This window comes from Tetrao urogallus (genome assembly GCF_951394365.1).
Source record: "Tetrao urogallus genome assembly, chromosome: 3".
Taxonomy (NCBI): Eukaryota; Metazoa; Chordata; class Aves; order Galliformes; family Phasianidae; genus Tetrao; species Tetrao urogallus.
The window spans coordinates 27,750,411-27,766,422 of NC_136815.1; the positions used below are offsets into that span (position 1 = coordinate 27,750,411).

Consider the following 16,012-nt stretch of genomic DNA (forward strand, 5'->3'; position numbering starts at 1 on the left):
CAGGGCAGTGTGCTCTCATTTATTTTAAGAAAAGAAAAAAAAACCAGGCCAAACACATCTCGTACGTGGGTATGTTTAGCCTCTTGGGCAAATACCATAATGCACATCAGCACCTTCCTAAAAAAAAATAAGCCAGGCAGATATCGGTGCAGCCGTTGGAGGTGATTGCTGTTACCTTCAGACTCACCCTGCAGAGTGATGCTGGGCAGTGGGATTGAATTTGGCCACTGGTTGCTGCACCGCTGGGGACTGCTGGGGAAGCAGAGCTAAGCGGGCAGAATTTTCCATTAATCAGAGGAAAAAGTCCTACACAGATGGTATATAGGATAGATTACTGCGGGTAATCCTTTTGTGTCCTAGAAGATTAAGGAGATCCTAGTGTAGCCGCTGTCAGCTGACCTTTTTTTATTTAAATGATTGGAAATTCATGATGCGATCCTGCAGGAAGGAGGAAGGCTTTTCCAGCAGCCTGGGAGCAGCGCACCGTGGGTGTTTGTTAAAGGCACGGTCTGTTTGAGTCCGGCTCTGGTTATAAATTGACAAGAACTCAGTTTTGTGCTGTGTAAACAGCAGAAGCTACGACATGGTTAAGAAATTACTTGTTGGACTGCTGCATCGAATTTAAGAGAGGTGTTGGCTGAATTTGATGAGGTACAGCGAGAGCCGGGTGAAGAAACAGGGGGCGAAGAAAGCCCTGTGCTCTGGTGCGGCTGCCCAAAGAGAAGATGCCTCCTTCAGTAGAAGCAGAGGGTGGTGGTGCTCTCTGAGCTTCCTGGCATGGATCTGAACGAGGATTACAAGTCACCCTTTGATTTCAATACAGGAGTGGACAGAAACTACCTTTACCTGTCACCTGGCATAAACCTTACTCCACCTGAGTCACCTACGCTGACCAAGTCTGGTAACTTCTTTTTAACAACTTCATGTGGGAAGCTCGGTGGCTGAGATCTGTAGAAAGGTGATTTGGCTGAAAGATAGATTAAATGAAGATCAAAGTCCTGCTGGTAACTGTGGTGATCTGTTAGCTTTGGTATGTCATGCAGGTCATGTCTCATTTACCAGCTTCGGCTAATTTTTTCAACTCTGTAGAAAGGCAATCCTAGGGGAAAACAAAGTAAGCAATAAAATTAGGAACAGAAGGGCAATATCTGCAAGATATTGTAGCCAGACTATTTTGACTGTTAGATTTTTATTTATTTACTTATTTAGTGAAGAGGAAAATGCAGGAATTGCATACTTAAGCTGTCTAGAGCTCTGAAGTTACTTCATTGCTGCCACCTTGGTATAAAAAAAAACCCATGGACTGCCAGAAATACTTTCTAAAACATGGGTTCTGTTCCACCTAGCATTTGAAACGCCATATATTTTACCCATGCATGCACTTGGTGTACTTGGCAGTGGCTGTTGCATGCTGTGCTGCAGGAGCTTGGTGCTAATTCCAGCCTGCTTCCAGCTGGTAACCTGGTGTGCACATAGCCAGCACCATGCCTCTTGGTGCAGCCTCGTCTGCTTTTTGCCATCTTTCTTCCATGCTGTTGCATATTATTTTCCAGTTCCTGGCTCTCTGGGGTAATTATAAATACAGAAAGCTTAGCTTTTTCTTTTTTTTTTTTCCTTCCTCGTAGTCTTGCTCTTTAAAATTTTAAAGTGTGTCCTCTGAGAAGGCTCTGCTTGAATAAAACCAAACTTCTGCATGACTTAGATGAACCACAGAGTGCTGAAGAGCAGCAGTCAGCTCTGCATCTCACCCATCCTCTAGGGGGGCAGCAGCTGTCCTCTGTGTGGACTGCTGATGTATGGCAGTAAGCACCAACCTTTGCTGCTTTCATATTCATTCACTTTGATCTTTGCTTAGGAGAAGCCCAAGCTGGCAAAAGAAAACCTGACTGCTACTTTCACTCAGACAAATGGGTTGTACTTCAAATTTGATCTTATGTATTGTGAATAAATATACTCTGTTAGTCACACTATTCAAGTCTTAGAAATTTAGGATCATTCCAACAGCTTGTTCTTCTGAGCTCTAACAAGTACCTTTTGTCAGCTGTGTAGTGATCAGAAGGGACTTATCTTGAGGATGTTAGCACAGCCTGTCTGCCTGAAGGTAGGCTTTGGAAAGGCTAACCCTTCCCCACCCCAGAGGCTGCTGCTCATCTAAGTGACCAGTGGTTCCTTAAATGGCTTGTGTCTAGGGCTTATCTCCAAATTCAGGCCAAGAAGTGGTGGTACTTTAGGTCAGGATAAGTAACAAACTTGCTCTGAAGATAAACAAAGCAAACCCCAGAGCAGAACCTGAGTGAAAGCTTCATGTTTTGTCTACTCTGGAAGAATAATGTGGGCTTAGATTCTGTTTTCCTGACTGCTCATGATTTCTATAAGACTCAACCAATTAAATTCTCAGTGGCTCTATTTGATTAATTTAACTAGATTTAGTAAACTTTTGTGACTATATGTCAGTCTTAGAAATACGGACTCCTAAATACTGACCTTAAAATGATGTAGGTTTTCCCAGTACAGGATAAGTGTTTCCAACTGTTGGGTTATCTCTGCAGAATTTTCCCTTTGCTTAAGAGACTAGGCAAGATCATACTAAACTTGATTGTAGCAGAGTGTCAAATGCGTTGTTTTTTCAACTCCAAAGTAAAGAACTGTCAAATAAAAATAAAGCATTGCCTTCCAGTAGTGCAGATGCACTGTGTCCTACAAGTATTGAAGTGAGGAATGGGAATAAAACAAGTGTAGAGGTGATTGGTAATGAGAGCACAGGTGGCTGGATAGACATGTTAAATGGGAGGGCGGCAGAGAGCAAGAAGGGGAAGGTGTGATGAGATGAACTGGGTGAGGTGTGGAGGAGTCTCAGTAGCAGTTGATTCCTGTCTTCCTAAAGAATCCGTGCATATAGAGGTCTCTTCCTGCTCCTTAACGTTTTCCTTCTCAGTGTTGAATCTCAAGTTTGGTGATGTGCTGCAACAAGCAGCATGAACTGCATTAATATACCAGTTCTCCAAAGGAAGGGTGTATGCCCAAAACAAGCTGTTGATGCAGGAGATGATCCAGCACGTTTTGCTGCTGCTGAATTCACTTGATCTATTTTTGGTGAGTTAATCCAGATGACTTTTCATAATGAGATTGAACAACCTCTCAGCGGGATGTGCTAATGCTCCATAGTCAGTGTGCTCTTTAGCGCCTGAAAAGCTTCTGCTGTTTGGTTTTGAAAGGGCGAGCTCTGTAGCCCCTGAAAGGACTGCGCCCTTAGGGTAAGCTGACAGTCAAAGGCCAACATAGGGGAAAAAGTGCAATTTGAATTTCTTCCTTCAGTTGAACGTATGTAATTAATAGCATAGATAACAATCAGATAAAAAGCTACGGCATTCTTAACAGCTTGATGCTAAGGAAATGTTCAATGTCCCACAACCAGATAATTTATTTGTAGAAGAGCCGTAGTCATTTGTGTTCAGGGTTGTAGTGCTGTGCTTTGATTTAGACATTGAACTTAAATCCTTTTTTTCCTTTCCTTAAGCTTCTGCCAGAAAATAATTGGGAAACCTGTAGGCAGTTATGTTTGTGTAAGGCAGACGTAAATCTCTGGGAAAACGTGATACTGATTTTGTGCTCCCCCATCAGTAACTCTGCAGCTGTCTTGCCTCTTAGAAACGTCTGCCCATGTAGCAGAGAGCAGAGTTATTCTTTGTACAAATACAGGTAGAAAACATACGGGAAATAATCTGTGGAAGTTGAGCTTTACTTGTTATTTTATAGGCTTTACAACTGCTATCTGCTGTGAGTATTTTGTAGATGTACAACCTTGTAGAATCTTTTTTTTTTTTTTTAACAGACTTTTTGACTTGATTGTGATATATCTATTTGACACCAAGTCTTACAAGGAAATCAGAGGAATGGTCTCATTGCTCGTTAATGAGTTGCTGGATTCCCAAGCCAAATAGTGTCGTGTAATGCCATCAAAAGCTGCTGAAATGAGAGTGGAATTGCATCTGGTTAATTACTGTAGTGATTAGTAAGGGAATGTTAAATAATGTGTCCTCAGCTAGTCTGGATGAATGTATGCTTTGAACTCTATGAAAGGATAGAGAAGCCAATTGTTCTCAGGTTACCCGTGGCGCTGCAGCGCCAGGCTGCTTCGAGCAGAACGGCTGGCTGGGGGGAGCCATGCCTAACTGCTCCAGGCCTGATTTACTGCTCTCACACACACATGCACACCTCTCTGTCCCTACAAACAAAATATTCCCCTTAGTTTAATTTGTTGTATTTTAGAACTTGAGTGGTAGTTCTGGGATGCCATTTTTCTGCAGATTGGTCTTTTGCAAATGAGCGTAGGATTACTTCGCTGTGGTGAGCTGTGTGTTTAAGTATTGACGGCAAAGCTACAAAATGGGAAATCTTTTGTTGTTCACTGCGTGCTCAGCGCAGAGCAGAGGAGCTGAGGGGAGGCCTGATGGCGGCTGCAGCTCCTCACAGGGAGCGGAGGGGCAGCGCTGAGCTCTGCTCTGTGTGACAGCGACAGGGCCCGAGCTGTCACAATTCAAGAAGCGTTTGGACAACAATCTCAGATATAGGAGATGGTTGGACTCAATGGTCTCTGCAGGTCACTTCCAGTGTGGGAACTTCTGTGATGCTGTAATTGCTGTAAGAAAGCGTCTAACTAAGAGTAGGAAACAAATTGTGAACTGAGTGATGAAAAGGAGATTGTTCTCCTTCCTTTGCCAGAAGCTGTGAAGGACCACAGGGGTGTTTCATACAGAAGGAACTGGTGGAGTTTTGGTTTCTGGATTTGGAAGGGGAGAAGGAAAAGGCACACGCTAAGGACAGAAGGTTGCGCAAGATCCAAGGGAAGAGTTCCTACTTGAGGTGTAATCCTTTTCTCGCTGCTGCTGAACTTGCTTTTGTCTATGGCAGATCTTGTTTTGGTGAGAAGAGAGGGGAGAGACTTTTTAGAAGGGCATATAGCAACAGGACAAGGGGAAATGGTTTTAAACTGGAAGAGGGTAGATTTAGACTAGATATCAGGAAGAAATTCTTTACTGTGAGGATGGTGAGAAACTGGAACAGATTGCCTGGCAAGGTTATAGATGCCCCCTCCCTGGAAACATTGAAGACCTTTGAAGGTCTTCATTGAAGATTGGGACTGTGAGCAACCTGGTCTGGAGGGAGGTGTCCCCGACTATAGCAGGGAGTTGGAACTTGGTGATCTGAGAGGTCTCTTCCAACCCAAACCATTCAATGATGATAATGCTTGGGGAATGTGACTGATGTCCTCTCATTAGTCTTTATTATATTATGCACTGCCATAAAGGGGCTGTACATCAACTGCTGTACATCCATCTGCTGTCTGGGCAGCATGTTTTGATTTGGCTTTTAACATTTTATTTACCACTAGGGCTGCTGAGAACTGATTCTATACCTGAGGTTGGAGAGGATGCTGCTGCTACAGTTGGCATGTCAGAAACTCTCTCTGAAGAAGAACAGAATGAGCTGAGAAAGGAGCTTGCCAAGGTAAATCTCTTGCAAGTAGTTCTTCAACTGGTTTTGAGAACAAAAATCTGCTGTAACAATGTCTGTGAATGCACAGTCAGTGCTCTTTGTATTCCCTCTAAATCTGGGTATGGGATTCTTCTGTATTGTAGCATGGAGAGTGATGAGAAAAGGAAGGTATCATAGTTTAGTCTATGAGGAATTAAGCTAGAAGTAATTAGCATACAGTGCTTAAAACAGAATCTGTAAGTGTGTAATGTTTTTCCCCTTAGGTGAGAAGCAAATAAACAAGGCTGTCAAAGAGAAAATTATTTGAAGCCAAAACCAAATATAGTCCAAACTGATGTGGTGTGATTTAAAACTGTTATTTTCATGAAGGATGCTCTGTGTACACTGCTTTGATGATGGCTAATCATGTAACTATTTTTGTCCAGAATTTGTAGTAGCAGAAAAATTAAAAGCAATAGAAATAGCACTTGTTGAGGAACAGCCAAATATTCAAGCCTACTAATTACATGTAAAATGTTGTCAAAGTCAAGATTCATTGAGTGGCTGTTTTTTTTTTATTTTATTTCTTCCCCTTTGTAGCTCCCTGCAAACTTAAGCTTAAGTTTGGCGTACCAACATTAGCTGTGAAATAAATGTACAGCTGTATTCAGTACAGCCTTGTGTTTGGTAGTTCTGAGTATTATTTCATGCGGGAAGAATCACTTGAAGACTGTGGGGGAAATCCAGTCCTAGCAGGGTGTATCATGCTGATTTTCAGAGGTATCCAAAAGGAGGTACATTGAGGTAATGAGATTCCTTCAGGGGCACCTAAATGAGTGAGCAGCCTCATGTCCTGCAGTAGTGTGGTCCAGTGTGGTAGGGATAGATGCTTGCCTTTGGCTTTTGTCACACCTGTACAGCCTATGGATTAGCGCTGTAAAACTGTGACGTGTGTAACCATGCTCTGGCTGTGTTTCTGAGAGACTCATTTGGCAATTTATGTAAATGAGAAAGTGCACACACAACGGTTTCTTCTAGTTACCAAGCAAGTTTTGGTATGGTGTATGGGCTGCTTTTTTTTTTTTTTTTTTTCAAATTGCTCAGTCTGCCACTGTTTCCATTCCCTCCTCCCCCACTTCCTCCCCAAGTTCTGTCAAGCAAGGAGATAAACTTGTGTGGAGCAGATACTCTGAGCTTCCTGGAGCATATAGGCTTGGCAGCTGTCCCAGGTTTGACTAATCTTCATGCTCCACGTAGGCCAATGCTGTCAGAAGGTACTGATTTCTAACCATACGGTCTCTCAGTGCTACCTGCTTCCTAGTGTGCACTGAACTGATAGAGCTAGCTGCAAGTAGACTGCTTTCTGACTAACAAACTCCATTTTAGTAGTCGGAAACAATGATGAGGCAATGCTAAAAACACATTATCCTTTCCATAACTAATGTCTAGTAGATGTTTTCATGAATGCATAGTTTTACAACAATGTAGATCACTTATTAACTCAATTCTCTTATCTCTGCTGCAACAGGTGGAAGAGGAAATCCAAACACTCTCACAAGTGCTAGCTGCCAAAGAGAAGCATCTAGCAGAAATCAAGAGAAAGCTGGGAATTAACTCATTACAGGAACTAAAGCAGAATATCACCAAAAGCTGGCAAGATGTTACATCAACTGCAGCGTATGTACTGCTTCCTGATGATAGTCTGTCCCAGCTGTTGAAGTGAAAACTATGCAACTCATACATCTAAATACTCGACTCTTGTGAAACAAGCTGAGTGTAGATAAAACAGTGCTAAGCTGTACTAAGGTGAACCTGTGGAAGTTGTCATAGGTTTCTTCCAAGAAGGCCATAGCTAACCCTACAGGCCGTATCATCTCATGAAAAATTATTGCCTGTAATTTGGGCAGTTCTAATATATTTGACTAAAAGAACTGAGATGCGACTGCTGAGATATCCCAAGTCCAGCAGAATTCTTTTCTGACCTGAGAAAATGTAAACGTAGTTCATGTAGGAAGAATACAATGTCACTATATTCCAGCAAAACAAAACTTTTACCTTATAGTTCAGAGTATATCTTACTACATGATCTTTTCTGGTGAAAATTGTTTTTCACAAAGCCATTTGGTGTGAATTTTAGATGCTTGGCACCAAAAGTAACATCTGCCGTTCTTTGTGTTTGTGTGGTGGTTTTTCTGTTTTGAAAGTCCCCACAATAGCAGAAAATGACGTGTGTGGGGTGGCAGATGCATCTTGGTGAACCTGATTGGAAATCTGAGGTTGCAGAGACGCCATTGCCAGAAAGGACTGCAGGAATTCAAAATAGCTTCTCAAGTGGCTTGTTTACTCCACCTAAAAGTTGAAATATAATTCTGGGTTTGAAACAAACTTAGTGTATACTGGAAAGTTCCTTATGTCATATTAAAATTACAAATTTAATTTTCTTTTAACACAGGTACAAGAAAACATCAGAAACGCTGTCTCAGGCAGGTCAGAAGGCTTCTGCTGCATTTTCCTCTGTTGGTTCAGTCATAACGAAGAAGTTTGAAGATGTCAAGTATGTTTCTTTAACTTTTAACAAGCAGTTGCACTTCTTTATTGAAACAGATGGCTGCTGAATGTTGTGCTGTTAACGTACCTAGCACTTCAAAAAATTAATCTGTCACGAACCTTCAGCATGTCTTAGGAATGCTGATTGATTTGCTGCAAAATCTGCTTGTATGCGGATGAATCTCTTCACTGATGCGGAAGAGTTATGTGGTGTGTATTTCATATATGTGAGAAAATCAACAAAAGCTCTTATCTACACTGCTGCTCTGATTTTTCTGATGGGATTGCTGATGGCAGCATTTCTGCCTGCTTCTGTGTGCCCAGTGCACATGACATCATCACTTCTCTGTTTTTTCTCAGCTTGTGGAACACCACCTTTAAACAACCAATGTCTTTATCTGTCCTTTCCTGTTTTGTTTTTTTTTTTGTCTTGTGTTGTCTTGGGTGTGTGTGGATTCCTTTTAAGGTGTCTTACTTCTTTGTAAGCTGTTCCACCTTACCACAGTGGCTTGATTTTATTACCTTTTAATAGACTACTGATACTTGTTAATTCCTAAATATTGGTATACAGCAGTATATTTTGACTGTGTCAAATGACCAAGTCCTGTCATGCAAATTAGGTAAGTTTGGTGGTAATTTTTAGCATTAAATGCGCTGTTAGCTGCATGGGGATTCTTCCTGGATGCAAACTACTCATGTGCTTAACTTAGAATTCTGTGATTATATAATTTCTACAACAGGAACACATAATTACTCATCTCAGTTTCTAATTTACTGTGAATAGTGGATCAAACTTACTTTTCAATTACTGAGCAAGTAAGAAAAATCACAATCTAACAGAATATTGCTGCATTGGTGGACAACAGTGTAATAAAATCAGCCATTGGTTTTCAAGTGCTGCCATTAACCTCCTTCTTGCTTCTTGAAGTTCAGAGAGAAACTTTGAGGTGGAGCAACTTAGTTCAATATTTTGCTTCAGATTTATCAGAACTTCCTTTCTCTCTTTAATGCTTACTCTGGCATTGTGCAGACTACAGGCATTTTCACATTCCTTTAGGTAAGGTGGGACGCAAGAATTTTTTCTGAAACTAAGCATGTAGTCAGACTGCCTCCATTAAAAGCTTTTAATGAGTTTTATCTGTAAAAGGTAACTTCTTTTTTTCTCCAGTGTTACTGTAGAACTGCAATTCATCTGATGTCAGGGAAGATCCTTCTTCATGTTCACCTGGTAACTGTCCCAGAACATGAAATAGTGATGATACGTAATAATCAATTAGTCTCTATTTCTTATTTAAAAAAAAAAAAAAAAAAAAAAGGGAATCTGTTAAAATGAGTCTGAATTTTTTTTTTTTTGAGATGAAATTTGTCTTTGAGGTCAATGGCGTGCAGAATTCCTCCTTTGTCTGTGCAGTGTTTGTGCTCTGAGAGTAGAAATTTTCCCTTTTTGGTGTGTATGACAAGAGTTGTTTAGTGTTGTGGTTTTACTCAAATCAATGGAGTCTAAGTCTAAAATAGTTGATGAATTCATTGGTCACAGTTTGTCTGATGAAACAGTCTTTATCTTTCAGCTGATTACTTTATCAGCTCCAGACACAGGATATTTTAATTACCTTGCCTGCAGCATGTTTCATCTGCTTATTTGTAAGCAAATACTGAGTGTGAACTTTTCAGTAGTTAACTTGACTATATAGCAACTTCTTATCTTATATTCTGTCCTCTGTGCACTTCAGTGTCTGACTTCATCTTTTTGACTCTCATTAAATAGCCACAGACAGTATTAAGAGGTGTAGGTATCTGGCTCCTAGAATACTAGTGAGGAGTTCTAGCCCTGTCTGTAGTGCCTGGGAAGTCGAGTTTGTTCAAGCAGAAGAATAGCAGCCCATCTTAAATCTCATCTTTGTCATCAGTAAGACAGAGGGAGACTGGGAGGTGTCTGTCTCTCAGATGCAAGGCTTAGCTGCTCACTTGTCAGGGTTCAGCTTTCTTCCTTAAGGCTGTGGTGTTCCCGTGCTTGTATTGGTCTGCTCGTTTGATGAGGACGAGCACAGACTCAGAGCTTTCTTCTGGCCTGAAGAATTTAATACCCCAATATGCAACCACCTGCTCAAGTTGGAGTACTCAATGTCAACATAGCTACTATCAGAAACTGTGCCACTGGGAAGGGGTGTGACGGAGCCTAAGAAGTAACACTTTTCTTGCATTTCTTGGGAGAAATCACAGCAGTGGAAATTCAAAGTGTGAATATAAATTCAGGTGGATTTTAAATAAATAAAAATAGTGCTCTTCTAGGTCTTAACTGCACTTAAACAAGAGATTAAAAACACTTAGGGTGTTTTGCTTTCATAAGGACCAAATTCTACCGGGGTGCAAACAGTGAATTCAGGTCAGGTTGTAACGTGACTACTGAAGCAGTGCCTACTACAAAGGTAGTACAGCTCTGAACTTTAGAAGCATATAGATGTCAAAGTCTTGTCCTGGAACTGAGAAGTGATGGGCCTGATACTTGAATAAGTACTGAACATTCAGGTGCATTTTCTTAAATCATTTTCTTTCCTTGTGACTTTGTTTCTTGCACTGTTTTAGCTTAGTGACTGCTCAGCTGTAATAGTGTGATTCCTTCCATGCTGGACTACTTCTACGTATTCCATGCAGCTCCTCATTCTTACAAACTGACTTTGGAAAGAGTTGTACATGGAAGCAAGGGGGCTCCTAGCTAATGGAGCTGAGGTGAACTTGAAAAGTATGGAAATAGCTGGTAGTGTGAATTCAGGTCACTATTGCTTTCATTGTCTGTCTTCTGGTTTTTGTTGGAATTGAAAACTCTGTACCTTCTTAGGTTTTTCTTAATACCTTTATTCTTCTTGATATAAGTATTTTGATTAACTGGACATCTTGTAAAGGCAGCATGAGCATTATGGGCAAAATAGCAGTAGTATCAGGATTGCAGGTCCTAGCAAGCTTCCTGAGCAATCATAACTCTGCTGCGTCCATACTGTGGAGCAGAAATACTCATCTTTACCCTGTTTGCAGGTCTTAGAATAATTTCCTTTGCTTGCTTTGGGAACAGTATATGATCATGGACTTCTAAATGTCGCAATTTATCAGCATATCAATTGGAAACCTAACTATTAACAAAGGAAATAACCAGTGCTTTTGTTTTCTAGGGAGGGACACTGACACATCTCCCTGTGCATTTTCAAAATGTAGTGTACAGTGTAGTGACTGTAAAAATAATCATTTCTAAAATAAGAGAAATCTTTCAGTGCGGTACAAAGTGTATGGAAAATTAGAGATCAACTTACTATACCTTTTTTGTTACTATAGGGACTTGATGGTGGGTGTTATAAAAAGGGCTTCTAGTCTTCAAACCATCCTACTTCTTGGACTGGTTGAGTGCTTTGTGGTACTCTGTCACTTGTGAAAAGAAAAAATGACTTGTCTTTGTAAAGTTTTTCAATATTTTATCTTGCTTCTTTGCACTAGTTGAATAAATGATTTGATGTTAAGGATAAACTTCACTTATCTAATCCAGTTCTCTTGCAAACCAGATGATTCTGTGCTAAAACCATCTATTCTGGTTATACTTTACACATATTTAAGATGTTTTGTGAAATATATTGCATAACAAGTTAACTTTTCGGGATGTGAATAGTTCTTCCATTAAATGATCTCTGCGGGACTGAGCTAAAGTTCTCTAGGTAGCCTTTAAAAGATACGCAGTATAACACAGCTTGCTGCTTTTCTGTGCAAGCAGATTGTAAATGTGGAGAAACAGAGGTAATTTTCACCCTCTTCAGTCTTTAACTTCTCAATTAGAGAGGCACTTCTTGCAGGGTAAGTGGAAGTGGCTCAGTGTGACTGCATGAAGATTTAGGTAACATCAACCTACTTCTATGCTGAAACTTGGCAAGAGCAGCAAAACCAGAATGTCTAGTAATCTGTGTCAAAGAGCAAAGAATGCAGATGGTGCTCGTGAAGCTTGTCATCTTTGTGCGCTCTAAAAAAACTTGGCTCAACTCAAAACACCAGTGAAGATGAAAAACAGCAGAAAAGGGCTTTAGGGTAAGGGGATGAAACATAGCTCACATGGCTGATGTGGTGGGACAGCATCCGGCCTCTGTGAATCTGTTTCCCAGTACTCTGCACCCACAAAATCCTTCAGATGTGCATCTGCCTTAAGGGATCTCAACCTTAAGGCAATTTGTTGGCATGTGTTTTTTCTTTCTATCACTGTTGTTTTAATGAGCCTCTGATACCTTCCTGTGCAATGAACATGGAGCCCTTTGGCATCTGTGAATGTACTTCCCATTGTGCTGCGATACTAATTTGGCTTCTGAAGGTGAATCACGTGAAGATTTTTGTTGCTGCACCGCACCCTGGCAATTGCTTGAAACAGATTCTCTTGAAAGATGCCATAAAGCCCAGCCAAGATTCAACATCCTGAATTGCTATGAAAAACAGGTTTTTCTGACTTGCTGTTGTGATATTTGACAAACATTTAATGTGTAAAGCTAGTTTGTCTGAAGAGTAAATACTGATTTTTCAGCGCGTGAAACTGTTGGTCTTAGAAGTTACCTGGGAGCTCCTTAATATAACTGCAGTCATTTTATAGGAATAGGTACATGTTGTCAGTAGGCAAACAGTTACAGAATGGCAATGTGGGCAGCTTACAGGAATTTTCATGAGTTTCAGAACAGCATTGGAGCTAGGACTTTCCCCTTGTCCCTACCCAGAAGCTGATCTTGAGTATAGATGGATGGAACTGCTCTCTCCTAATAGCTGTTTTTATATTGATGAGTATGAAACTTCTGTGTTGTAGTAAAGTGGGAACTCTGACTGTCAGACTAATCCTTGGAGCAGGAGGACTTGACTGATAGCTGTTGAGTGTTTGCTTTGTATTTGATATCATCAGAACTGTAAATGCAGCATGTCTCATTGCTTGAAGACTTAACAGGTAGACAGACTGCAGCTAAAAAAAAAAAGAACACATACTTACTAACAAGCATGGCACTTGAATATTTTCAGAAAGGAAAGAATTGTTGCAGCTTTTGCTCTTTTGTACTTGTGTGTGTGTGCGTGCATGGCTAAGCAACTTAAAAAAGCAAAACCAAACATTTGATGTGATGGACTGTTTACCAAAGGTGGTGTCCAGAAAGTCATCTTTCTAAGCCAGTTTTTCCTCTGTCATTTCAACTAACTTCTTGCTTTCTTTTTTTCCTTAATGCTGGCAATTTAGTATACGCTCCATACAACATTCAATTAGCATGCCTATTATGAGGTAATGTATGCATAAAACAGCTGCTGGGTTTATTTATTGTCAAGCGTGGAATCAAAATGGAATTTAACAGATAAAATACTGGATTTTGTATACTAATGTGTAGGATGAAATTTGTTTTTATTTCTGCTTAACAGTGATGGTATTGCACACCTGGAATGTGACTAACTGTGCTTTCCTGCTGTTTGGAGAGCTATAACAACTTTCACCTTCTTGTTAGACGTGTAATATTGTGCAAGTTTAAAAGACAGTTGCTTGGTGTCTGTTTTAGAACTGTCTGTGACAGTGAGTAGAAAATAATGTTTCACAAAAAGTGTCTAGCTCACTTCAGTGCTTGCCTATTGTTGCTTCACACTGTTCCTTCATCTCCTGAGAGAATCCATTTATGAATACATGTGTGCACTTTCCCAAATGACAGAGTGCATCCAGGCATGGCTGGCATACACAGCCACCAAGCAAAGGGGGTAAAGGGAAGCTTCTCTTTGGAAGTTTTTTTCATTTTTAACTTTATTTTGTCTGCTTCCAGTTTTTAGTCTTGGTCCAGTGAAGGCAAGCATTTTCCACTCTGCACGAGGCAGAAAGCTGTGCAAGCTATTGTACAAATCTGCAAGCAGCACTGACAGCTAATTGGAGTATTAAGGCACTCCTTTGATCCTAGTAATAACAGTACACTGAACCTCTATATTGAACATCATAAGCTGTCCTGCTCTTCTTGTGCATTTAGAATCAAGCTGTCTCTAGCAATTAAAAGGCAAGAGGAGTCTCCCATAAATTTACATTAGCAGAAAATGCTGTTGTGAACTGGTCTGTTAATTAAACACACAGCCTGTTAAATTAAAGTTATTTTCCTAGAACAAGCAAAAAAAAAAAAAAATTGACAGCCAATCTTTATTTAGGATGGCAAAGTCTTCTAACCCATAAGCCAGAAAACTGCTGAAATTCACTGGGAAAAATAAGCTAAAAATAAGCTAAATAAAATAAATAAGCTAAATCTGAAAAATTGCTTGTTTTCCCTTCCATGTTGTGATAAAAGAACCTAGTGTTGAGACTGGCAATTGTTAATTGCAAAAGATATAAATGAGCACTGCTTGAGTGTTGTTGAATTTCAGTTTTGTAGTGTAAGTAGGTATTTTGGGCTTTTCTTAAAAACAAGGAAAAAGCCCTAAACAAAATGCATGTTGACATTGGAAAAAGCCACTGTTTGCTTGTTTTCTGATACTTATACGTTGACTAGATATGTTCTTAATTCTGTGGTTCCTTTTTGTCTCCTAGAAATTCTCCTACTTTCAAATCTTTTGAGGAAAAAGTTGAAACCTTAAAGGTAAGCATTACTTGGTGATTGTGGAGCTGTGAATGTGGAGAAAAGACCTTTGTGAGCTCTGGGTAACTTTTTTGTTCCAATTTTAAAGGTACTGGTAAATTGTCAAAGGTGCTTAGGTGATGTCTTTTTAAGTACAGTGGAAATAGTTTCTCGGCCTAATGATTTGAGGAGAAGAAAACAGACCAGGAAAATGCCTTAACTAGATTGTTTAACACGTATCTAACCTCCACAAACAGCTAGTATAACATACCTAGTATTACATATTGAAAACATATAGTACAGCTTGGGATGCTTGTCTTGATTCTGACATAAAATGTGCAAGATGTTTGTATCTTAAATTTGCAGACAGCATTTGTAAAAATAAATCGACTTGGCTATTAGTAGCTTCTTCAAATTAAACAAAGAAACAAAAAAGCAAACTCAGCTTTTAAAAATAATTAGTACCAGTAATTAGATTTGACTTTTTTTGGGCACACTGGGTTAGATGAGAAGCATGCAAACAATAGCATGCAGCTCTGATGACTGTCTAGCAAGCTGAGTGTTGCTAGTACTCGCACAATAGCACACAATATATACTGCAGAGAGAAATAAAGAGGTAAACGTGTTGCCTTGTGAAAGCATCATAGCTGCCAGGTTTCACTGTGGAACTCAAGATGTGCTCTCAGCCTCAACTGAAAACCATTCGAGATCCTTACAGAGTATACAGCAACTAGTTTCATCTCTGAATCTTTTAAAACATAAATGGCCTGAAAGGCTGCATGCTTGGATTCCTTGGAATTTGGGCTGTTTCATGCTTTTTGTATCTTGAAGCATGCTTATGATTCTTAAGGTGTTGTCTAAATAATCTGAAGATTATTTGGATGTAGCTCAGTTCTGGAAAAGCTGAGCTGAGGAGCGTTATTAAACTGCTTTGTGCAGAGGTGCAGCTAACTGGCATGCCAAATAACTGCAGTTTTACATTGAGGGTCTTTATTATGCTTCAGTCTAAAGTTGGAGGAAGCAAACCTGCCAGCGGAGACTTTGGAGAAGTTCTGAACTCAGCTGCCAATGCCAGTGCCACAGAAACGATTGCAGAAGAGACACAGGAGGAGACCCACTGAGATTCCTGCCTCTATCCTGCTCCCCACTGCCAGTTGCTGCAAGCAAGAACCAAGCACACTTGTAACATTCTTTGTGCTCTTTCCACCAGATGTGCTTTTATTTAGCACGTAGTTGTTTTACCAGATTAACTGATAACAAGCTTGTTGTGGGTTCAGATTATTTTTGAAACTAAAATATGTTGGTTGTTTGGGGTTTTGTGTGGGGAGGGGAATTTTTATGCCTTTCAAGCATTTAAAGGACTTATCCCTTATTTGAAGGCAACCTTAAAAAATATAGCAATGAAAAACTATTTG

At 40.1% G+C, this 16,012-nt stretch overlaps 1 protein-coding gene across 2 annotated transcripts; it reads left to right on the forward strand.

The window, feature by feature from the left end:
- Window positions 1-765: 765 nt before the first annotated feature.
- On the forward strand, window positions 766-15,718 carry LOC306944962 (tumor protein D52-like; the record flags this gene model as incomplete). Of its 2 annotated transcripts, XM_079533640.1 has the most annotated exons (8): window positions 766-901; window positions 5,393-5,508; window positions 7,004-7,152; window positions 7,928-8,029; window positions 9,053-9,079; window positions 13,259-13,300; window positions 14,570-14,618; window positions 15,602-15,718. In XM_079533640.1, the coding sequence occupies 8 exons, from the start codon at window positions 778-780 to the stop codon at window positions 15,716-15,718; spliced, it is 726 nt and encodes a 241-aa protein (XP_079389766.1). The 2 variants fall into 2 exon arrangements, with proteins under 2 accessions (XP_079389766.1, XP_079389765.1); XM_079533639.1 differs by lacking the exons at window positions 9,053-9,079; window positions 13,259-13,300 and having other exon boundaries at window positions 778-901.
- Between the last annotated feature and the right edge of the window lie 294 nt (window positions 15,719-16,012).